Here is a 20,682-nt window from a genome sequence, read left to right as displayed (position 1 = left end):
CTAACAAGAGAGTCAAAATGAAATTTAAAAACAATAAATAAATAATTAGAAAATACAATAATTATAACTCTGGTGGGTACTTTTACAAAGAACTGTGTTTTTAGACCCTGATCACTTACACGGGGAACATGATCACTGAGAACATTACATAAACAAGCCGTTCCCTACAGCAGGGATTCAGCGAAGGGTAGAAACTAGAAGGGCAGCTTCAGTTTCATTTTGGCCTGTAGTGGAGGTCACTATGAAGTAATCCTCCACTTTCTCTTCAGATCAGTACTTAAATCGATGAAGTCTCAGACCTGACAGAAATGTTGGAAATGCCTTTTGAATTGTTCTTTCCATATTACTTTCTGTTGTTGTGTACTAATTTACAAATCTCCCCACATACTTAAGTTTCCTCTGGAGTCCATAACTGGAAAACACGATATGTATATACAGCTAACATGCTAACAACAACTACTGAGGTTCAGCAAAATTAAAAGGATCAGCCGCCCAAGTCATGTTTCCACCCATTGCTCATACCTCATGTACAACCCTCCACCCACGCAAAAAACCCCAAAAAACAAGAACAACAAAAAAACCATACATTCAGGCAAATGGATTTTATTATAAAAAGAAATGCAGTTACGTTTCTCATGTTTCCTGTAAAGACTGAATTTGAAAGGTTTGAAAGTATTTAAATGTCTCCTGTTGAAGCGAAACACCTTTTGTTGTTGTTCCACATTTTATGGACATGCAGCTTCAAAACAATGTGTCAACATTAACTTTTACAAAATACTGTACACAGTTTCTCCAGCACTTCTTTCCAAAACACAAAACTTGAGTGAATGTGGGATTTTATATTTTACTGAGCAGCTGCTCTAGTAGAGTCCTTGGGGAGAGTTTAGGGGAATCTGCAGGGACTGAAAAGGTCACTGTCCCAAGAAGGAAGCCATGGGATCATCTGGCCTGCTGCGTTTCATGCGGAAGGCCTCCATCTCCTCCTCAGTGGGCGCCTTTACTTCAAACAAGCTGTTGTACGGCCTCTTCCTCTCATCCAGCTGCATTAGTATCTCCACCTGCTTCACCCGCTTGTCCTCTGCTTCTAGAGCCTGAGAAGGAGACGGCGGTTGGAGGTCAGACACGGAGAAACTCATCAAAACAAACACGGCTGTCAAACAAAAACAAAAACATTACCTTCTTCAGCTTTTCCTTCTTCTTCTCCTCATCCTCCGAATCACTGCTGTCAGAGTCGCGCTTCTTGTTCTTTTTGTTCTTCTTTTTCTTCTTCTTCTCTTTCATTTTATCTTGATGCATCTGGTGATCACGAATATTTTAATAATGAACATTACATTTAAGCTTATTAACATTAACTGCAGCATTTTTTTTTTTTTTTAAAAAACAGTGTCCCTCACTTCTAGCAGAGTCTTGGGCTGTTCCTCCTCCTGTGGCTCAGTTATTGCCTCTTCAAATGGAGTGCACTCTGAGTTGTTCTGCAGGGGTTCATATACAAACACAGTCAGAAAGTGAGAAATCTGTGACCACTTTATAAACTGATATCCTATCCATCAAACAAACGCTTCAAATACTCTCAGTAAATGTACTTACAATTCCAATTCCAGCTGATCCTGTGCAGTAACTCTGTTTGACCATGGAGTGGCAACACTTGTACCCCCAGAAGCCATCTTTCCAGTAGGAACCCCAAATACACTAACGAGGAGATATGATCTTGATTTTAGGATAAAACATAAATAAAATGTAACAAAATTAGCCACACATTTGCTACAGTCTGCCCTTCTTACAGTGTGGTTGTTGATGAGCACGTCCTCCTCATATTTGGAGCGAGCGACAGCCTTTTCGAGTCCTTTCAGCACAGCGCCGTGACGCGAATACTCCACGTAGTCCTCCGTCTGGGCCAACAGCAACTCCCGCGGTGGTGCATCCAAATGCTCCTGGCCTCCATACTGATTGTCACACACAAAAGCAGAAACATCATCAGTAAAGCCCAGACTGTGACTGATATGAAGTTCGGTCTGATATATCAGCCAATATTTTTTTTTCCTTTCTGATATCCCTAATATTTGTAGTTATTTATTTTCTCCTTTACACAGCTGATCCAAGTCCGACTGCTCAGATAGACTGGTTGTTTGTGGTGTTCTCAAACATGCTGCCAACAGAGAAGCTGCAGAGTGCCATCCGGTGGACAAACTGTGCAACATCTGCACTCATAAGATGGTTGAAGAAAGTTTCTCCCATCTCTTATGTACTTTTCACTCTTCCTGGCCTCATCCTGTTGCTAAATGAATACATATCAGCCGTGTACCTTCTCCAGGATGCTCTCTCTCTGTTCTTCTTTGAAGTCCTCCTTCTTGACCTTGAAGGAACGATGCAGCAGTTCCAGTTTGGTGGGGTCAGCCTGCAGATGCACCTCGGAGCCTTTCTCATAAGCCTCCCAGGCAAACACTGTCACGAGACAATGAAAATTGCTACAAATTACACTCTGTGGTCCTAACAGATAAGAAAAAGCTCAGATTTCATCATAATTATCCTTTACTAAGTAACTAAGATCCTGCCTTTTGGTGTCTCATATATAACATAAGTGTGACAGGAGAGGGACTCTTTAATTTAGCTGTGTCTAAATAGATGTATAGATGTTAACCACTATTGTTAGCAGGCTGCCTTTTACTTTTTGCAGCTGATTTTTACTCTATAAATGCTGATTTTTCCACTTTTGGATGATTTTTGGTAACCTATTATAATCCAGTCAAACATTCAACAGTTTTGATCACAGTGGCCAAAAATAAATAAATCTCTAGACTCATTTCCAATATAAGTAAAGTCATACTTCCAAAACCTAAAGAGTTAAGGTTGTGAGGTGTTTGAAAAGAAGGAACCATAACTTTAGGACTTACATTGTGTTTGAGCCATGGAAATTGTGGCTCCACTGTAGCGAACAAAGTTGTCTCCAGCGTACCCCACTCTGTTACACAAAACAGTTCAAAAATGATTTCAGTGTCCACTCAGTTACTCCGAGACTATTTCTACTATTCCTCTGTTGATTTTTTTTTTTAAAAACAACAACAACAAAACAAACAAACCCATAACTTACTCATCAGGGTTCTTGCCAGTGTTGGAGTACGGGTTCTCTCTCATTGCTCGCGTCTTTGGATCGTAGTACGCTGAATTTGGATCCAGATTTCTCAAGTACTGTGAAAAACAGACACGAGGAGTTCAGAGAAATTAGTAAACTGCAGTACCCCATCTTTCATACACAGAACTGCTGAAAAGTCATGTGATTTTATTATATTTCGCTTGAAAACAAACACGAAGGAAGCGTGAAAACACAAATCAAACACAAAACATGACGCAAAAACAGAGTCTGTGTAACTGCAACAGCCCTCTGAATCAAAATTTGGTATAACTGCCTTTATTCATTAACATAGCCTGAACCCTCTTAGGCAGCCTTCTTGTATTTTCTGTAAGTTGTCTTCAGTAATAGTTCTCCAGCCTGCTTGAAGGACATTCAAAGCTTTTTCATGTTCACAATTTAAACAAGATCTCGATACAACTGTCTCCTTGTAAGAAAAATATAAAAGGAACATGGTGTGGCTCACAGCTTTTACACAATAATGTGGGCAGTAACACTGTGTTCTGTATTCATTTTATCCCTGTGTACACAGTTTATCATCAGAAAAAGCACAAATGACTAATGTTTTACTACGTGGCTCTTACTTTAGCCGTGTCTTCTCTGATACGCAGATTCCTGACAGTGATTCGTCTCTTGGAGTCAAAGTTCTGACCGGGCATGTCGATGTCATCTGCATATTTGTCTTCATCCTCATCTTCACTGTCATGTTCCCACTCCTACAAATAAAGAATGTAAGGTTATTAAACTGCAGTCTGATATTTGCCTCCAAAACTGGGAAAAATTTATTATTACCATGTTAATATGAGTGAGCACTTACAGTCTGGTCCAGTTTTCCCGAGGCCAACTCATCCTGAAGTTTCTGTGCTTTCAGTGTCCTTTTGGCCTGAGAAACAAATAAGAATTCAGTCATGTGGTGGTGGACCACAACAACATTGGCTTACCAATGTTTTGACCTCTGGAGTTCAGTCATGCTGGTCTGCTTACCAGATCTACTTTGGCGTACTCTTCAACAATGCGCTGATGTTCCTCTGGGTCGTAGCCATTCCAGCGATCACGCTTTCCATCATAGTCCATGGTGAGCTGGATCTGAGCATGTTCATCTGGAGCAATCCCTGTTCCTGTGAATTTGGCACCAACTTTTCTGGGTCGCTGGTGGGACAAAATGAAAGGTAAGATGCTAACTTAAATAATATAACAATAATAATAATAATAATAATACTCCTTTGACATCCAAGATAAGAAAACCCTGAATATTAATTTGTTCCAGCAGATAACTGTAAAACATTTTCATTAGTTTTACCTCCAAGCAGTCTTTCTTCTTGTGTGTCATGGCACCACAGTTTTCACAAGCCCCTTTACGGAACTTAGTTACAACTGCACTCTGTGTGGAGACACAAAGTGAAGCTTTTAGATTTTGTGGCAATATACTTCTGTGTCCACATGAGAGAAAAACTTGCCTCATTCTCACCTCCTGCACGCCTCTCTTGTACCACTCTCCGATTGCGGAGTACTGCTTCTCACTCTCACTCTGTGGTCTTTGATGCTTTAGTGTGGGCCTTTTTGATGGGTCGATGTACCACGGCACTGATGAAATGTACTGTGGGATGTGGGGGTTTATGTCCCTGTAGGACAGATGCGTTCACGTTACATATCACACCATTCCTTCCATCAGCTGCCTGAAAGCACACACTTTCTGCACAGGCACAAACTTACTTTCCCTCCTCGTCCACCTCAGCTGGAGCGTTTCCCAGCTTTCTCTGCTCCTCCAGCTCCTTCTTCTTCCTCCAGTCCTCTCTGGTCATCTTCTTGGGCTCATCCAGACCCACGATCCCCTCCGAGTTAACGTTGGTCTGCTCGGTCATGACTGAACCTGCCGCCAGAAACGCGCCGCCGGGGACACCGTCACGGGTTTAGTATAAACACCCGTCCTACTCACCTACACTCAGCAATTATGTGTTTCACTTCTTAAAACAAAGGCTAAAACTACAGGTTTTATTGCAGTATTTGCCAAACTAGCTGTTTAACTGCCGAATGACGTACATGTAGAAGAGGCATTTTACTTAATTTCTGTGAAAATTCATAAACCAATTCACTCACTTACCTTGAATAGGCTCCACAAATAAACTTGATGTTTATATTCCTTCCGTAAAATCAGCAACTTTCCCTGTATTTGACCCCTTTTTTTTTAAACTCGTCGGTTGTTTTGACTAAAATGCGATCGTCGCCATTTTACATCAGCTAAAGTTACGTCACGTCCTTTCTGTGGAGTCGCTGCCGGAAACAGCGACTTCTAGAGGACAGTCAGAGTACAGCACCTCAACCGCAAGAAAACAGGTGGTCTTTACTTTCTTTTACTTGGGAAATTTCATATCAATCGTCGAAGCAAGTTAGTTTCTAACCCTTTGAATGTGTTTTGAGCTGATATCTCAAGTCTAAAAAAGCATAGCTTAAACTGTATTGTTAAAATTCACTCAGAAGTGTTTCTCTGAAGAACTGTGTCAGTTTTATGCAACATTTAGTCGCTAATGTGGCTTTAATTTACGATTTCTCCTAGTGAAATGAACTTGTGTGTCTGTACATAATTACTGACCACGTTTTAGGTACTCATTACAAATCTCTAATTAGCTAGCCACATGGCAGCACCTGAGTGTATTTAAGCATGTAGACATATTAAATCTGGCTGGCAATAAAAAATAGTAATTGTGTCCATTCTTGTATGACACCATGTACCCATCTTCTGATGGCTGCTTAATGGTGTCACGTCACAAAGCTCAAATCCTCACACACTGATTTCTTGAGCATGATGACTTAAGACAGCTCTGAAAGCATAAAGGTGGTCCAACCCAGTAACAGCAATGTGTATGAGTATAAAAGATGCTTCAGAAAAGGTTCTTCTTGTTACATGTGGACAGATCCTTGGATACTGAGATCTAGTAAGTACAAGGATTTTATTCTAATTTAGTCAGAGCAACAGCAGCAGCGGTTATAAAACCAACACTGGCAACATCTGTGATTCATGTTTAGGTTGTGAGAAGATGACGCTTTTGTCTTTTATTTCTCTGTGCCAAAGCTCCTGAGCTGTGAGCTACTTGTTGTCAAATAAAAGAAACTGGGGTAGTTTTTGTTGTGAGAAGATCATTTATAGCAAGAAGACTCCAGTGGGTTCATTTCTGCATTCGTCACAAGCACCAGGCAGGTACTCCCTCTGCCTAACTGTAACACGGACATGTGAGAACAATGTTTTGAGGACTCCTCTGATTGGAAAGACAAAGTTAAGACAGTAACAACAACATAAGATGCCCTTAAGATGACAGTTTGGTCAGGTGAAGCTTCCCACCTTTTTTCTTATAATCCAAACAGGTTTTTTTTTTTCTTAAAAAAAAAAAAAAAAAGGCCAAAAAATGTAAACATTGTTAAGAGAGACAACAAGAGAACAAAACAGCACCAGACACATACATATCAACAGAAGTAGAAAGGGGCTGAGTGAAGCAGCCGTCGAAGCCTTAGCACCAGTACTCATCCCTGCTGTCAGTCCAGCGGTGTGCAGATGAGAAGGCAATGTTGTACCAAAGTGAAGGCAGTGTTGCATTCAAGTAGGTACCAAAATATGAAACTCTTTCAGGCCTTTCAATGTCTACTGAGTTTTGCTGCTGAGATATAAGGAAGGACAGGATGAACAGTCACTTGTCATCATCCTCCACTCTCCCCCAGTCCTCCGAGTCCTCGCCCTCCACCTCTCCGTCGTCTTCCTCCACATAATCACCCCAAGTGTCATACTCGTCCCCGCCCTCCTCATCCTCATCCTCTGGCAGATTTCCTCCATACAGTGGCTCATCCTCATCCTCCTCGTCCTCTACTATCTCCATCTCCTCCATATCGTTCTCTTCCTCATCGCCCTCTTCTTCTTCGTCGTCGTCTTCTTCATCGTCATCTTCCACACCGTCCACGTCCAACCCGCACACCTCCCCATCCTCCACCTCCCCGTCCTCTCTCTCTGCCTCGGAGGAGGCAGGAGTGGGGAGAGCTTTCTCGTCAGTTCTGCCCATGAGGTAGGACCTGCCAGAGGGGACGAAGCTTGAGGTAGCAGTCTTGGTGTTGATGTAGAGACGAGGAGGAGGCGCTTGCCTCGATGAAGTCGCTTGGCTGGCCGGGGCAGAGACGGGAGCGGAAGGACCCACTCGTCTGGTGACTGGGACGAAAGAAGGGGCGACGGGCACATCAACAGCCCCGGGCCTCATGGAGGTCGTGTTGGGCATGTATTCGCGTATCTCCCCTGGCTCTAGCGGGTCGGGCCCACAGGGGTCGTGCTCGCTGCAGGACAACTTGCCGTCCAGCTTGGAGATGAAGAGCATGCCTTCTCTGTGCTCCTTACAGTACGAGTTGGGGCACATCTCACAGAATGAAGCCGCCTCCTTGCCACATACGTCACACTGGTGCCATGGACACTCCCATCGGCCTGCAGGCAAATCAAATGTGGAATGAATACAATGAACATGCGCAAATAGTACGATTTTTGACTCACAAATAGCTAACAAAAATATAATAATTAACATTTCTCTTCAAGTTCACGTTCATCAAAACTACATTTTATTTTTGCCTTTTTTGGAGAACCTTCACCTCAGAAACCACCCAGTCACCTCTGTTTGCTCCATGCATGCTTGAGGATATTCAAACCCCCTGAGAGCTTGATGTAAAAAACGATTGGCTACACACGGCTATCATATTGTGTGCTCTCCTTAAAGTCTACTTGCCTGCAGGCCTCTTGGCCAGGTTGAGGCAGTCAGCATGATAGACCTTTGGGCAGCCCGGCTTCTTACAGGAAACTATCTGACCCCCGTCACCACAGCTGAAGCACTCATCTTCCCTCTCCTTGGTCACCTCTTGCTTGGTCTTCTTCTTCATAGTACCCTTCCGTTTTCCTTCCTTAGGTTTCATTTTCTCAGCTGCTGGCTGGTTCTATACGAGGACGAGGAACAGGAAGGTCACAAGGCAGCTCTTCTTGTAAGTGCGGTCAGAGGATCATTTAACTGAAGGTAAAGTTGTGAATAAATATAAAAGTTTTACCTTTGGCCGGACACCCAGGAAACCACTACAGTTGGGTGCTCCACATTTACAGGCGGTCTTCCCATTGCCACGACACTCCAGGTTGTAGTTGAAAGTCAGCTCCTCACCTGAAGTAGTTGTTGCATTAGATCGGATGTGTAATTAAAATAATCTGGATGATCTTGTTCAATACAACCCTCCCCTCCTAAAAATAAAAAAAAATTAAATAACCCCCAAACAAAAAACAAACTATCAAACCTTTTGGGATGTCTTGTAAAGCAAACAGCCCCACTCTGGTGTCCCCATTCACAGTCCACTTCTGAGTCTCACAGTTTGGCTGGCAGCTGTGGTTCATGAAGCGAGCCTGGTTGCCTTTGGGCCCCGCGTCAATGATGCGATCCTGGAGTGAAAAAAAGCGCAAATCAGTGTGGACACGTCATCCAATCTGCACTGTTAATCAAGCGTGCCGCGTTCAGGCTGCATCTGTTGGTATTTGACTCAGATACTTACTTTGTCCAGTGTAAGCATGTAGAAGTTGCAGATGTCATTCTCCTGAGCGTGCCTGATCCTGGCGCGGCATTCTTCTTCATCTATCACCTCGCCCACGTATTCACTGATAAAAGCTCCCTGGGAGAGACAAAAAGCGACGGAGAAACCGAGGAATAAGTAAAATGTGGTTACAACTAAAGCGATCAATGCTGGCTTGATTCACTTCCGACTCACCTTCCTGATGTCCGAGAAGCCACGCAAACCCCAGCCGCAGGACAGAGTCCTGAAAATCTCCACAGGTGTGTACTGGCGCTTTGTGAAAGATTGATTTTGGCATCGGTCCCCTGCCGCGCACACCTGAGGGTGACACTCGTACATCAGCATACGGTTAATGCACTCAGAGTCGATGCCGCACGGGTTCTCGTCAAGCGCCTTGCAGTTACATCGTGGAACCTCCGAGAGGTCAGCGGTGATAATCTGCACCTTCCCAATCGGCCGGTTTACCTAAGAAACAGAGACAGGGGTGAGATTTTAACAGCACTCGTCAGTTAACTGCTCTGCCATTGGCTAGATGAGCACAGATGTACACACGGTACCCTAATGTGTCTGTATGGAGGAGGCTTCTTGTCATTCTTTCTGTCCTCCTGAAGCTGCTTCAGCTCCTTTTCTGCCTGAAGCTCTTTGAACCGCTCGGCCGCTTCGTTCAGTGCTACAAAGAGACACACGATCTTTACTATTAAACATGCACCTTACACCAAGAATCAAGATGCACTCAGCAACATTAAGCACGCACCCTTTTTGTACACTGCATCTGCACCCTTGCCCATTTTTTCTATATTGTGAGTATCGCCCTCCATGTAGGGAAACACTCTGGCCTGGTATGTCCACACGAAATCTTTGGAGCCAAAGAACTGCACAGGGAACTCTCCCACCTCATGTTTCATCCTTAAGATGTTATTTGGAACCTCTTTGGTCAGGCAGACTTCAGCAGGCCACCACCTGAAGAGACACAGCGGGTTTCAGAAATACAAATATGGCTCCAGTAGTTGTTAGCCAGAGCCTCTGTGTGATTGCCAGTGTTGTTAACCTACCTGTAACGCCCCCACTTGACCCACAGGATGTCCTTAATACGGGGCTTCTTTCCAGCTTTGCAGTCGTTGCAGAACCAGCTACCCTGTGGCATCTCCATATTCAAGCATTCCCGATGGAAAGCAGCAGGACAGGCTTCACAGCACAGCAGACTGCCCCCTAGAAACGCAACCCATGAGTGATTAGGGAGCTTTTTTATAACACGCCATAATATGGCCTGCAACAGTCCGTAGTTATGTTTTGAACAGTGATTACAAGGTCACGCGGGCCTGCAAATTTTCTTCTAAGTTGGTAAGGGAGAACAGTCCATATCCAATGTAAGCATTTGTGAGGTAAAGCCACCAAATAAACACCAAGCTGAATATTTATCATCAGCGGTAAGCTAATTCAGTAACTGACTTATTATAGTGCCACTACAAGTGACACTAATCAGTACAAATGTAGATACTCAGGACTAAATGAGGTGAGTCGGTGTATTTAAATGAGATCAGTGGCACTAATTTAAATCAGTGTCAGAAATAAGAGCATTAAACATTAACATGTGACTTCAGCAGTCAAACTGTGTGTTTTTATAGCTGCTGGGTTTCAGAGGCAGATTTGTGAGTAGAGACAAGAAACAGAAATACATTTATAGATCCATTTGCCAAGTGGGAGCATTTAAGTGGAAAATGGGAGAGAGCATAAAAATAATTTGGAGCGCATTATGTTGAATTGAATAATAAAGCCCGGCGCTGAACAGCTGCCTTTCTTTGTGTGTGTTTTTTGTTTAACATATGAACAGTGGAGGTCTGTTAAAAGCTCATGTTTTAATCCTGAACTCATTTTTACATATGCACACGCTACAAGACTGCGCTCACCTTCAGAGCAGACAAAGCACCAGCTAACGTTGATGTGCTCGTGGTTCTTGCAGCCTTTGCGAGGAGTGAAGTGGTTCGGACAGAGGAAGCTGTTGTTCGCCAGCACCAAGCTGCCCGCTGCCATGCAGTTGTCGTTGCCGTGATAGGCGACGGGACAGCGAACGCATCGAGCCAACCGACCTGAGAGGAAGTGAGAGGAAGCACGGCTTAATTCAGGCAAACAAAACAACACATACCATTTATGGAGCAATTTTAAAACACTTTCACTCCAAATGTTGTCCCTGGATTTGGGACATAAGACTCAGTCTTACAGGATTATTAAGAGAGATCGTAGTACAAAGCACATGGAAGGAGTCACGTCAGTCCACTGAATTAAAACTCTGCATTACATGCCAAAATCCTGCACAGTCAGTATTTTATGAAGCCACTTTAAACTGCTAAAAATCAAGGATTATGATGTACACTTGGTACTGTAGGTGAGGCTGTAAGTGTCAAAAAATCTCAGTCTAAGTGCCTAATTCCACATGACACACGAGCAATGAATCACATACTCGAGTGTCAGCCTGTGCTTATGCAAAGACACTGAGTCATTCATAAGAAAAAGCTTAATCACAGAAACAAATCCTGATATCTCCAGGCATGAAATTCAAAGCCCTTAAATAATCCAGAGTTCAAAAGAGGCCATCAATATTCAAACTAACAAGTGACATGCAAACAAAGACTGTGTCCAGAATCACGTAACCTGTTGCTCTTATTTAAGAAACAAGAATCCTTCCTGTGGTTGGGGAGCCTCAAGATTAGAGCAGCAAGGTGAAACTGTAGGGCCTCTAAAACCCTGCAGTCACAGGAGAGTTTGAGTTTGGAAAGGATTCAGTTTGTAAGAGATTTAACACTACGTGCTTAGATCATGTTTAAAAAGGGGCAGAATCTTTATTTATTTATTTATTTTAGATGTTTTCTAGTCTAATCTGCCCTTTCTTTGTTTGAGTGTATTACGTGGTTTGTATGCCGAGATCAACCCTCTGCATTTCCATTCATGCAGCCACCTTTTTATAGATGTTTACAATGACGCGCCTGTCTCGTCGAGTGTGCTCTTGACTCGGCTAGATGTTCTGAAAGATGGTTTTTAACCGAGGAAAGAATTCTGCAATCATCCACTTCAGTCGTTCTCTTTAGTCCTCATGGTCCTTTTTTCTTGGTTGGGCAGTGCTCGTAAGTGCATTCCTTCTTTTTAAGAATAACCCAAGGTGTTGTTGATGCGCTCACTGCTAAAGTTTCTGCTATTTCTGCTATGAATCCAAGACTTCCTTTACATGCATCAACACCTCTTTGGACTGGATGCAAATTTTTAATAATAAACCACAGTGAAAATGAAGGAATAACTATCAGCCAGCTGGAGATCTACTTTTAAGCACATTTTCGTGGGCTGTTTAAAAGCCACTTTAAGCTGCTCCCCTATTCACAAGGGTCTGGCCACAGCGGGTAGCTCCATGTGTGATTTGGCAAATTTGAACATCTGATGCTCTTCCTGAGCAACCACAAAATAGATTTTTGTCTCCTCCCGGGAAACAAATGACTGCAGTTACTAACCAGACTGATTCTAGTTGTTAAACCTTCCTAATTTCCTAATTAAAGGTAAAACACTACACTTTAAATAAATCTTTACTGCTCTATTTTTAATTCACTGTCCTGTTAAAAAACCTCACATGTCACCTGGTTCAAGTCTTGCAAAAAACGACCCTGGTTTCAGCAAAATCTTAAAACATACTAACATAGAAGCATCTTGTGGTGTATGGTAGGCCTAACTTGGATGAGGAGAAAGTAGATGGCTGGTTGGATCAAAGCCAGCAGTGGCGCTCACCTTTAGAGCTGCAGATGTTGAGGGGATTGGTAATGTGGCAGGACAGGCACACATGCAGGGGGCAGCGGAAGCCTTTGTTGTGAGGCTGGGTGGCCGAGTAGGCCATTATACAGTCCGTGTGGTAGAATTTCCCACACAGCGGGATTATGCAGCGCTTCACCCCATCTCCGGACTTCTTACACACGAAGCACGCGTGAACGCCTGAGAGGATCATTAACAACCAGAAGAATTAAACTTAGGTATGCCGTAGCGTGCGTTTTTTGTGCTTTCAGGCGTACCCACCAGCGTTGCATTCTCGACAGAGGAATTTTCCCTTCGGAGGCGCCGACAGGCCAATGCACTGTAGGTGAAAAGCTCCGTAACAGTGGCCTTCACACACCAACAGGTCTCCCGTCCTCTCACACACCTGCTCAAACACACGGAGGAAGAGGCCCGACTAATGATTTACTGCTCCCAAATACAGGGAATGCGCCACAAATCAGAAAATCTAGACTTTCTGATAGACTCCCTCTCACCTGACAGACACTCTCCTTCAAGGATGCAGCTCCTATTTTGCCTTTTACATCCACTTGTGAGGACAGACTGTCATTCCAGCCGGCCGGCAGCACCTACGGAGGTAGTCGTTAGTCAAGTGCTGCTCGTAAATGAAATACCACAGGTGGACGACCAATAACTCAGCAGCTTATCAACACGACATACATACCTCGGCCTTGGGAGTTAGTGTTCCAGTGTTTTGTTTCTCCTCGGTGCTGCAGGCCTCCACCTCAGCCTCCTGCTTAGGGGTCTTGGATCCTTTGGGGCTTGGAGATCTGCTCTCTGGGGGCTTGGAGGCAGCAGAAGCAGCAGCAGGAGGAGAGGATGTGCTGAACATGGGCTTGTCGTTCTTCACAAATCCCAACTATCCAATATGATGAGATTTTTTTTATGATTAATTCTAGTATAATATTGTTTGGTGCTATACGAGAATCAGAGAAACCACATCACGAGGTTTTAGTACCTGTCTTTTCTTCACCAACACCTTCACCTCTGACGTAATTGCACTGTGACGTTTTTGCTCCTGTAGAACAAAAAAATACTTTCAGTGCTACTACAGAGCGCTCACAGAAAAAGCTTTTGTCCCCATCACAAACGCTCCTAGCTACCTAATGTCATCTCAGTTACCTTCTTCTTTGCAGGAGCAGCAGGCACCTCTTCTATGCTACAGTCCAGCACCTTGTGCGACAGCTTTCTCGGCCTCTTTCTTTCTTGGATTAACAATTCCGTCTCTGGAGTAAAACGATTCAGTATTGCATATTTTAAAATAGCGTCTAAGAGACAGGAAAAATAGTTGATGTTGTAAATACACCGGTTACGCTGTTAGCTTATTTACCTGGTTCAGGAGGTAGATCAGTTTCCTCTGGGGTGTCTGGGTCAAAGGGGGGCTGTGTCGTGACTGAAGCTACCGAAGGTGCTGCAGGAGAAAGCTCGTCCTGAGACGGACTCTTTTCCAACTGTGCCGGAGCCTCGGCGGGCTCGTCTGATGGAGAGGCTGGGGTAACAGTCTCTGACGTGATGCTGAGGTCGTGGAGTGCTGCAATCCCTGAAGTCTGCTGAATGTACACATTGACAACAAAGCACTGCTGAAATCCATCACATAAGAGGTTTTAAACTAACCACGGGGCAATCGTTTCCGTGCACTGTGGCGGCAACATGTTCCAGCAACATGTAGCAGCCATAGCTGTTGTTTATCAAATTTGTTTCTACAATTATATCTTATTATCACTCAACCCAAAAAACCTTAAATGTCAAAACAATAGGCTGATGTATCAAGGCATAATCAGAATGATGTTATTCCCTGATTTGAAAGCAATTCACTTTATTTACTTTATTTAATTCTGGCAAAGTACAAAGAGATATGCTTTATGTCTACTGAGTGGGTAATTCTAGATGGGTCAACCGGATAAACAGAAATATCTGTCTTTTTAAAATGGGTGTGAATACACAGAAAAGCAAAAAAGGCTACAGCTATACCTTATATTGTATTGTATGTGCACAATATATACAGGATGCACATTTCTTAAACATGCCTTTAAGGACAATATATGCTGTAAACTAGAGGTTCTTAGGGACCGCTTCCAGGGAACAAAACTTTCCAAGCACCTCATAATCCTCACACCAATCCAGCTGGTTGGAGCTTAGCATCAGATGAGTATGTGAACGGGCTTAAATATTAACAGCTGGGAGTGATTTCATGACAGATTGTTTTCTATTGTCCCAGTGATAACGCGGGAGGGAGTTATGGACACAATCTGCTTGTTTTATTGGTGTAAATTGTTCCCATCTCTAAAGATTCACTTTTAAATGATACCGCACAAAATTCATGCTTGAAAGCATGAATTTTGCTTTAAAGCAGGCCCCTGTGGATATACTGCGTGGAGCCTTAGGGTGTCAACAGGTAGCACTTGCGTTGTATTTATAGCTTGAAAGAGGCTGCTTACTTCCATTTTTATTAAAAGGAAAATGAATCATACATTTCTTACCATTTGGGAAGATTCTGACAAGTGCTTCTTTGATCTCTTTTTTGGGGCAAATATTTGTTCGTACTCCTCGGTCGACTCCAACAGACGTTTGGTGGGTTTCCGGAGGCGTTTGTTCTCTAAATAAAAATAGGAGAATAATAAATTATGTATCATTTACTTACTGATTTTACCAGCTCTGGAGATGAAGCTCAAAAGGAGCGCTTTGTCTTACCGGCTGAGCTGCTTCCGTCGGACAAATGCGAGTCGCTCTCCGTGCACTTCTCAGCCCCTGGTTCAAGATCTGGTGATGCCATCATCTCATCAGACGCCTCACTCAGGAGTTCACCCTTCCTCTCGGCAGCCTCCTCAACCACCTGCCAACGCTTCTTTGGAGCCAACATGGCTTCTGAGTTGTTATCGAGGTAGCTGGTGGAAGGATCGGCAGCAACAACAGGAACCGATCCAGAATCGGCCAAATCGGCATGGCCGCTAACAAACTCCCTGCCGTAAGCCATGTCGGCCAGGTCGGAGGAAAGGCCAGATATGCTAAGTTTAAGTTTGGCGGGTAATCTTTGTTTCCTACGTTGCTTTTCTGAGCTTCCAGGCGGAGTACGAACAGGAGAGTCTTCACAGTGGTTGGTGTCAGTTCCAGTGATGCCTTTAGTCCTAATCTTTGTCCTTTCCTCTGTCCTGTGGGGTATTGTGGATTTGCGTGACTTGCCATTTTCAAGTTTGACCCCATGAGTTAATCCCTCACAAGAACCATTGGGAGTGTCAACATCTGTGGAAGCAGGGATCACTAGGGGTTCCTCTTTGATTAGGGCAGGTGATGGAGGGATTGTTAGCGGTTTGCCTTCTTTTTCCCTGGTATCATGCAGGTCTTTCAGAAGCATCAGGAAAGTACTGAATTTATAATTGGAATCAGTACGAAATGCAGCAGTTTCAGAGTCACTGCTGTCCTCCTTTGCAAGAGATTTAAACTTTATTTCCTGAATATCTGGAAAGGAATCCATCGGTGACAGGGACAAGGACTGAGAAGTGGTTGTGATATCCCTGACAGTGCTTTCTGTCTTGATCTTAACAGGTTGCAAAGTGGACTCAGTCGTGACCACACACTTGGACTTAATCCATGAGCCATTACGAATTAGCTTCTTATCAAGCTTCCTTGCACGCCTTTTTGGAGAGCTGTGGTTTACAGACAGTGATACACTGCAGGAGGATTCCCGAGTAGGAGACATTTCAGTGTTCATGGAAGCATTAGTAGGTGTATTAGCAGGAGACTCATCAGCAGAGGCTTCTGCTGAGAAGTGGCTCGTGGCCACTGCATCTTTGAAATCGGTCTCTTCCTCCGCCTGCAGAGCCCTCGTCATCAGGCCACTGCTGGCAGGAAGATCCACCGAGGTCTTTTCACTTTTAACACAGCTGTCCAACCTCTGGCCAGAATTTGTGTTTTTTGATGTCCTTTTGTTTTTTAAGCTGCTAAATGAGTCTGCACCCCGGCTCACTTTTTCTGTACTCTTTTTAGCCTTTGTTGAACTTTTTTCTCTTTGGACCTCTATACTGTGTACTGGAGACAGCGCTGTGCGTTTCGGTCGATGCAGCATCGGAACTGAATCCAGGTCAGCATAAGGCGAGTCCTTCGGCTCTTCTTTCAGTGCACGCGGTGCTGTGTGAAGCTGGCCTGTGGAGGATTCCTTTGATCCACTAACTATATGACCAAATATGTCTGACAGACACTTCTTTTTCTTCTTCTGAGCTTTATTGTTATTGCCTTGATTTGTAGAGTTTTTGATGAGATGGTGCTCGTTTCCATTGGAGGCTGTAGAAGATGCTGGAGGTTCACTGGAGTCCACAGAGACAGACGGGCTCTTGTGTCCCTTCTCATTAGGGAGCGGGCTGGGTGTACGTTCATCTCCTTTGACCGACACTGACAACACAGTTTCACTTTTCCTTTGCCGACCCGGGAGCAGATACTCAGCTTCTGCTACACTGACTTTCCACGCAGTCAGCAAACTTTTGGGTATCTGCAGAGAAGTAATATAGTTATTGAAATATTGTTCACAGTGAGCAAACAAAAGATTTTCAAAGATTCACTTCACAAATTATACCGTATACTTGTAGTCCTTCTCCTTCTGCTTCCCTCGCCGCCTGAGAACAGGAAGGTCTTCAAACTGATGGCCTCCTTCAAAAGGTAGAATAACGTTCCCTGGGACCCAGGAAGACTCTACAATCTCGCCAATCGTTTCCAAGAAATACATCCGGCAAGGACGAGGACTGGGAACTGGATCAAAATGTTTTTTTAAAAAGAAGAAAGAGCAGTGTGAACTTTGACACACACTACAATGCCGTCAACAAACTATCAACAAAACAGTCAAGTTGTGTGAAACGGATTTCTGTCAAATAATCAGTATTTACATCAAATCTCACCTTTCATCTTAGTGTGAATCCCCTGGTCCAGGTCGCTTGTGACCTGACAGGGCCACCACGGCCGTCTGTTGAATTTTGCCCACACCAAATCCCCTTCCAAGTATTTCACTGTGGGAAGAGGCCTTTTCTTTGGGCTGTTGGACTAATCATTACAAGAAAAACACAATAATAAGTGATACAGAAAAAAAATAATGCTGCATGTATCAAATCAAAATTCTTGTCACATATAATGACAAGAATAGATGATATCCACTTTTGAATTCTAATGGTGATGACAAAACATCACATTGATTGCTTTGCTGGCCTCAGATTTGAACTGTTTTCTACTCTTTTGGGTCAAATTTTAAAGCTTGGAAGATGGCGTACGTGCATATTGGTGGCTCAGGGTAGTTAAGCTATGCTTGATTATAACATAGCCACATAAACTTGTGTGGATTTGGTTGTACAGAAGTTGCAAAGTTTGTATCTCAAGAGTTTTATACTCACATTAGAGTTGGTGCCACCTGGTGAGATAAGTCCTGGGTCAACAGGGGAGAGAAGTTCACCATCACTGTCAGATTCCTCACCCAAACTCCACCCATCTCTCATGGAGATGTCTGGCAGCGCGCTGGGGCTTAGTGTAGGGTTGAGCTCAGATATAGTTTTGGACATTAGATTAAAGACTGTAGGTTTGTATGTTCTTTTATCCACCCCTGAGTCGCATGTGGTCTTACACTCTGTAACAGTTCGATCCTGACTCGGCTGTGGGGAGTGGCCAAAAGGCGCGAGTTCCTCGCCGCTGTCCCCCTCCTCATCGTCCCCCTTTACATCGCTGCTGTCGAATAGTGTGGACTCAAAATGCAGGCATCCGTTTGGAATGGGGGAACAGCGCTCGAAGCTGTCAGGACTGTGTAGGAAGAAACCATTTCTGCTCATGTCCGGCAGAGTCCCAACAGGCTCCATGTCATTGTTGCCTGGAGAAGGAGGCAACTGGACAGTTGGCGCCTCAAACTCATCATCGTCGTCGTCGCTAATTGGGCTTGCACAGAGCAAGTTGTTCCGAGGATGAAGGTCCCTTTCTGGGTCAGGTTTGTTGATCGCAGTGTTCAGGTCGTAGGGCCTCCTCAAAGAACTGTAGCTTTTAGATCGGTTAGTCTGATTGTACCCTAGTAAAGTGGGTTGTTTGAGGCTGGAGGATGGCAGCTGCACAGTTGATGACTGGTCTGATCCTCGCTTCACAATGCCACATTGGTTTCCATAGGAAGTGCTCACAGGGCCATTGTGGGGCCTCAGCTCTGGCGGGCCTGAGCCAAACACTGAGCCTACCCTAAGACCCGGTCTGTATGACTGCTTCATGTTGTCATGCCTACATCCTGTCAAATGAAACACAGGCAGGGTTAGACAAGGTAAACGTGCCATAGAAGTTTCTCTCTAAATACACTCCTGTGTGCTTATAGAGATGTGTAAATAAAGTGGCTTGTACAGTGATAAATATCAGAAGCATATCCATGAAGGTCCAGCCATGGCCAGTGCGCGCGTACACACACATACACAGGCACCCACACACACACACACACGCCGATAAGCCGACATTGCATGGCCTCCATTCTAGAGGCCAGTCGTACGGCACAAGACAAAACACAGAAAACAACCGTGCTCACACACTTCATTCACAAACTATTAGAAAATAACAGCGCTTTGTCTGCTAAATGTGGGTCACCCCGGCGATCGCTGACTTGTACAGTCAATGGAGGAGCGCTGAAGCTGTAGTAGAGGAGGTGACACTGAGCCATCACAGAAACAGTCAGTGGCTCACACAAACAAGCTACAGCCGCACACCGACATAGGAAGCTACTATTAACTCACGAAAAAAAGGTCTGATCGGCACTACAAGTTCACCGCACTATCAACACGTGGAAAAAAAGGCGAAAAACCCACCGTTTGGAGGTCGGTCATCGCGAAGCCAGCAGCTGCTCTTTGATAATGTGGCACCAGGCGAGTGTTTCTCTCGGTTTGTGAAAGCAGATCTCCACAATCCCAGCTGCAGCAGCACTAGTAGTAGGCCAAGGCACGGCTCTCATTCTCGCTTCATCAGCGTCGGCCCTCTTAAAAAATGTCACCTTAAATAAAAAATAACAGCCGACTGCTCCATTACGCCGCAACGTCTTCAGTGAGCCACAACCGGTCCTGTAACAGCCACAGCAGTTTATTTACTACATGGTTATTATTATTATTTTTTGCCTGCTTGTCGATGTGCCCCTGGTTATGTTAAAACAAGCCCAGGCTGTGTGTTGGTGAGCAGTAACCAATCCGCAATGCTACCCAACCCCCCGTCTGTAGAGGGCCGTGACACTCACCCTCCGCGTGCACGCGTGCACACACTGGCGAGCACGGACGCACGACAAACACGCACACTCACACGCGTGCACACCCAGGTGAAGTTTGCAGTAGTTATTGGTATGTAGTAATCGTAAATGAAGGCAACGGATTTCTAAGTAGTTTGTCCCGTTTCTGCTGTAACCCCCCTCCACCTTCAGTCCTATTGTTTAACTTTCCTAGTTGATGCAGGCCTGTGTGCGGGTGTGTGTGCCTGTGTGTGTGTAGGAGGAGAAAGATCGACCATATAGGAAAGAAGAAAAAAAAGACTGCACACCGATAATAACCACACGGCCTTTCCGGTCAAATCACACTCTCCGCGCGCCATGTTGGCTCTCCACGGAGCGCTGACATGAGGAAACAGGCCGCCAGGCGCTCAGGAAAGCACGATCGAGAGTTGAGGCATTGAGCATATGAACGGGTTTCTTTCTTTCTTTTTGTTTCCTGTGATTTAAAAAAAATCTGTCGGCGTCCGTTTTCAGCCTGCCGGCACGTAACTTTGATGGTTTGTTGCGTGTCTTGTTGCTCTAACTGAAGCAGATCCACAAACGCGCAAACTGAAACAGAGAAGCACAAAAGGCTCGCTGCAGTGGGCCAGTCCTCAGATCAAAGAGCGTGCAGTTACATGCCGACTTGTCAGCAGCGCAGCTACCCTCTGCCGGCTTTTAAAATGTTGAATATCATACACTGTGGTATGTTTATGTCTCCAAAGGCGGTGCACTTCTATATTTTGGTGAATTATCATGTACAGAACACAAAGATTGAAGACGCAGCTCACATCATGGCGGCTTCACCCAAAAAAACATGACCTATAGTTTTTTTTAACCTCTTCTTCTGTCACGTACCTGGTAAAAACACGCCCAAAAAGTAAGATCATAAACGTCGGTACGCCCTAAATTAGTCTAACAAGGTGTAAATAAAGGTATTATGATAAAG

The 20,682-nt window shown here is 44.4% G+C and overlaps 2 protein-coding genes across 3 annotated transcripts; both read right to left on the bottom strand.

Moving 5' to 3' along the window:
- Positions 1–587: 587 nt before the first annotated feature.
- Positions 588–5,383, bottom strand: slu7 (SLU7 homolog, splicing factor). The gene is made up of 15 exons (XM_042212946.1): positions 5,229–5,383; positions 4,841–4,997; positions 4,596–4,749; positions 4,428–4,508; positions 4,112–4,276; positions 3,945–4,010; positions 3,712–3,843; positions 3,089–3,186; positions 2,892–2,959; positions 2,303–2,442; positions 1,782–1,943; positions 1,588–1,689; positions 1,395–1,472; positions 1,177–1,296; positions 588–1,091 (listed from the first exon to the last, which is right to left on the bottom strand). Exons 2-15 carry the CDS (start codon positions 4,987–4,989, stop codon positions 912–914), a joined length of 1,695 nt encoding a protein of 564 aa, XP_042068880.1. The 5' UTR covers positions 4,990–4,997; positions 5,229–5,383; the 3' UTR covers positions 588–911.
- Positions 5,259–20,631, bottom strand: nsd1a (nuclear receptor binding SET domain protein 1a). 2 transcript variants are annotated; one of them, XM_042212935.1, is made up of 24 exons: positions 20,024–20,631; positions 19,309–19,557; positions 17,878–18,743; positions 17,392–17,533; positions 17,073–17,245; positions 15,197–16,988; positions 14,986–15,101; positions 13,836–14,055; positions 13,628–13,731; positions 13,464–13,523; positions 13,170–13,364; positions 12,982–13,074; positions 12,749–12,872; positions 12,467–12,667; positions 10,606–10,785; positions 9,751–9,907; positions 9,453–9,658; positions 9,256–9,368; positions 8,894–9,163; positions 8,681–8,797; positions 8,429–8,570; positions 8,192–8,298; positions 7,879–8,083; positions 5,259–7,583 (listed from the first exon to the last, which is right to left on the bottom strand). In XM_042212935.1, the coding sequence occupies exons 3-24, from the start codon at positions 18,724–18,726 to the stop codon at positions 6,808–6,810; spliced, it is 6,342 nt and encodes a 2,113-aa protein (XP_042068869.1). In that variant the 5' UTR covers positions 18,727–18,743; positions 19,309–19,557; positions 20,024–20,631; the 3' UTR covers positions 5,259–6,807. The 2 variants fall into 2 exon arrangements, with proteins under 2 accessions (XP_042068869.1, XP_042068874.1); XM_042212940.1 differs by lacking the exon at positions 20,024–20,631 and having other exon boundaries at positions 13,836–14,052; positions 19,309–19,713.
- Between the last annotated feature and the right edge of the window lie 51 nt (positions 20,632–20,682).

This window comes from Haplochromis burtoni, unplaced genomic scaffold (genome assembly GCF_018398535.1).
Source record: "Haplochromis burtoni strain Fernald_Lab_line unplaced genomic scaffold, NCSU_Asbu1 Contig_10, whole genome shotgun sequence".
NCBI classification, from domain to species: domain Eukaryota; kingdom Metazoa; phylum Chordata; class Actinopteri; order Cichliformes; family Cichlidae; genus Haplochromis; species Haplochromis burtoni.
The sequence above is the reverse complement of the archived record's forward strand: the minus strand, read 5'-3'. Positions and strand labels throughout refer to the sequence as shown.

What these genes read in the sequence shown, in the direction of transcription:
- nsd1a (XM_042212935.1), bottom strand. Translation starts at nt 18,726, where the DNA reads ATGAAGCAGTCATACAGACCGGGTCTTAGGGTAGGCTCAGTGTTTGGC. An exon ending in CGACGGAAGCAGCTCAGCCG is followed by an intron (nt 15,102 to 15,196) that starts GTAAGACAAAGC and finishes ATTTTTATTTAG; the next exon opens with AGAACAAACGCCTCCGGAAA. An exon ending in GTCAAGTGGGGGCGTTACAG is followed by an intron (nt 9,659 to 9,750) that starts GTAGGTTAACAA and finishes GTGTCTCTTCAG; the next exon opens with GTGGTGGCCTGCTGAAGTCT.
- slu7 (XM_042212946.1), bottom strand. Translation starts at nt 4,989, where the DNA reads ATGACCGAGCAGACCAACGTTAACTCGGAGGGGATCGTGGGTCTGGAT. An exon ending in ACAAGAGAGGCGTGCAGGAG is followed by an intron (nt 4,509 to 4,595) that starts GTGAGAATGAGG and finishes GTCTCCACACAG; the next exon opens with AGTGCAGTTGTAACTAAGTT. An exon ending in AGAAGGAAAAGCTGAAGAAG is followed by an intron (nt 1,092 to 1,176) that starts GTAATGTTTTTG and finishes TCTCCTTCTCAG; the next exon opens with GCTCTAGAAGCAGAGGACAA.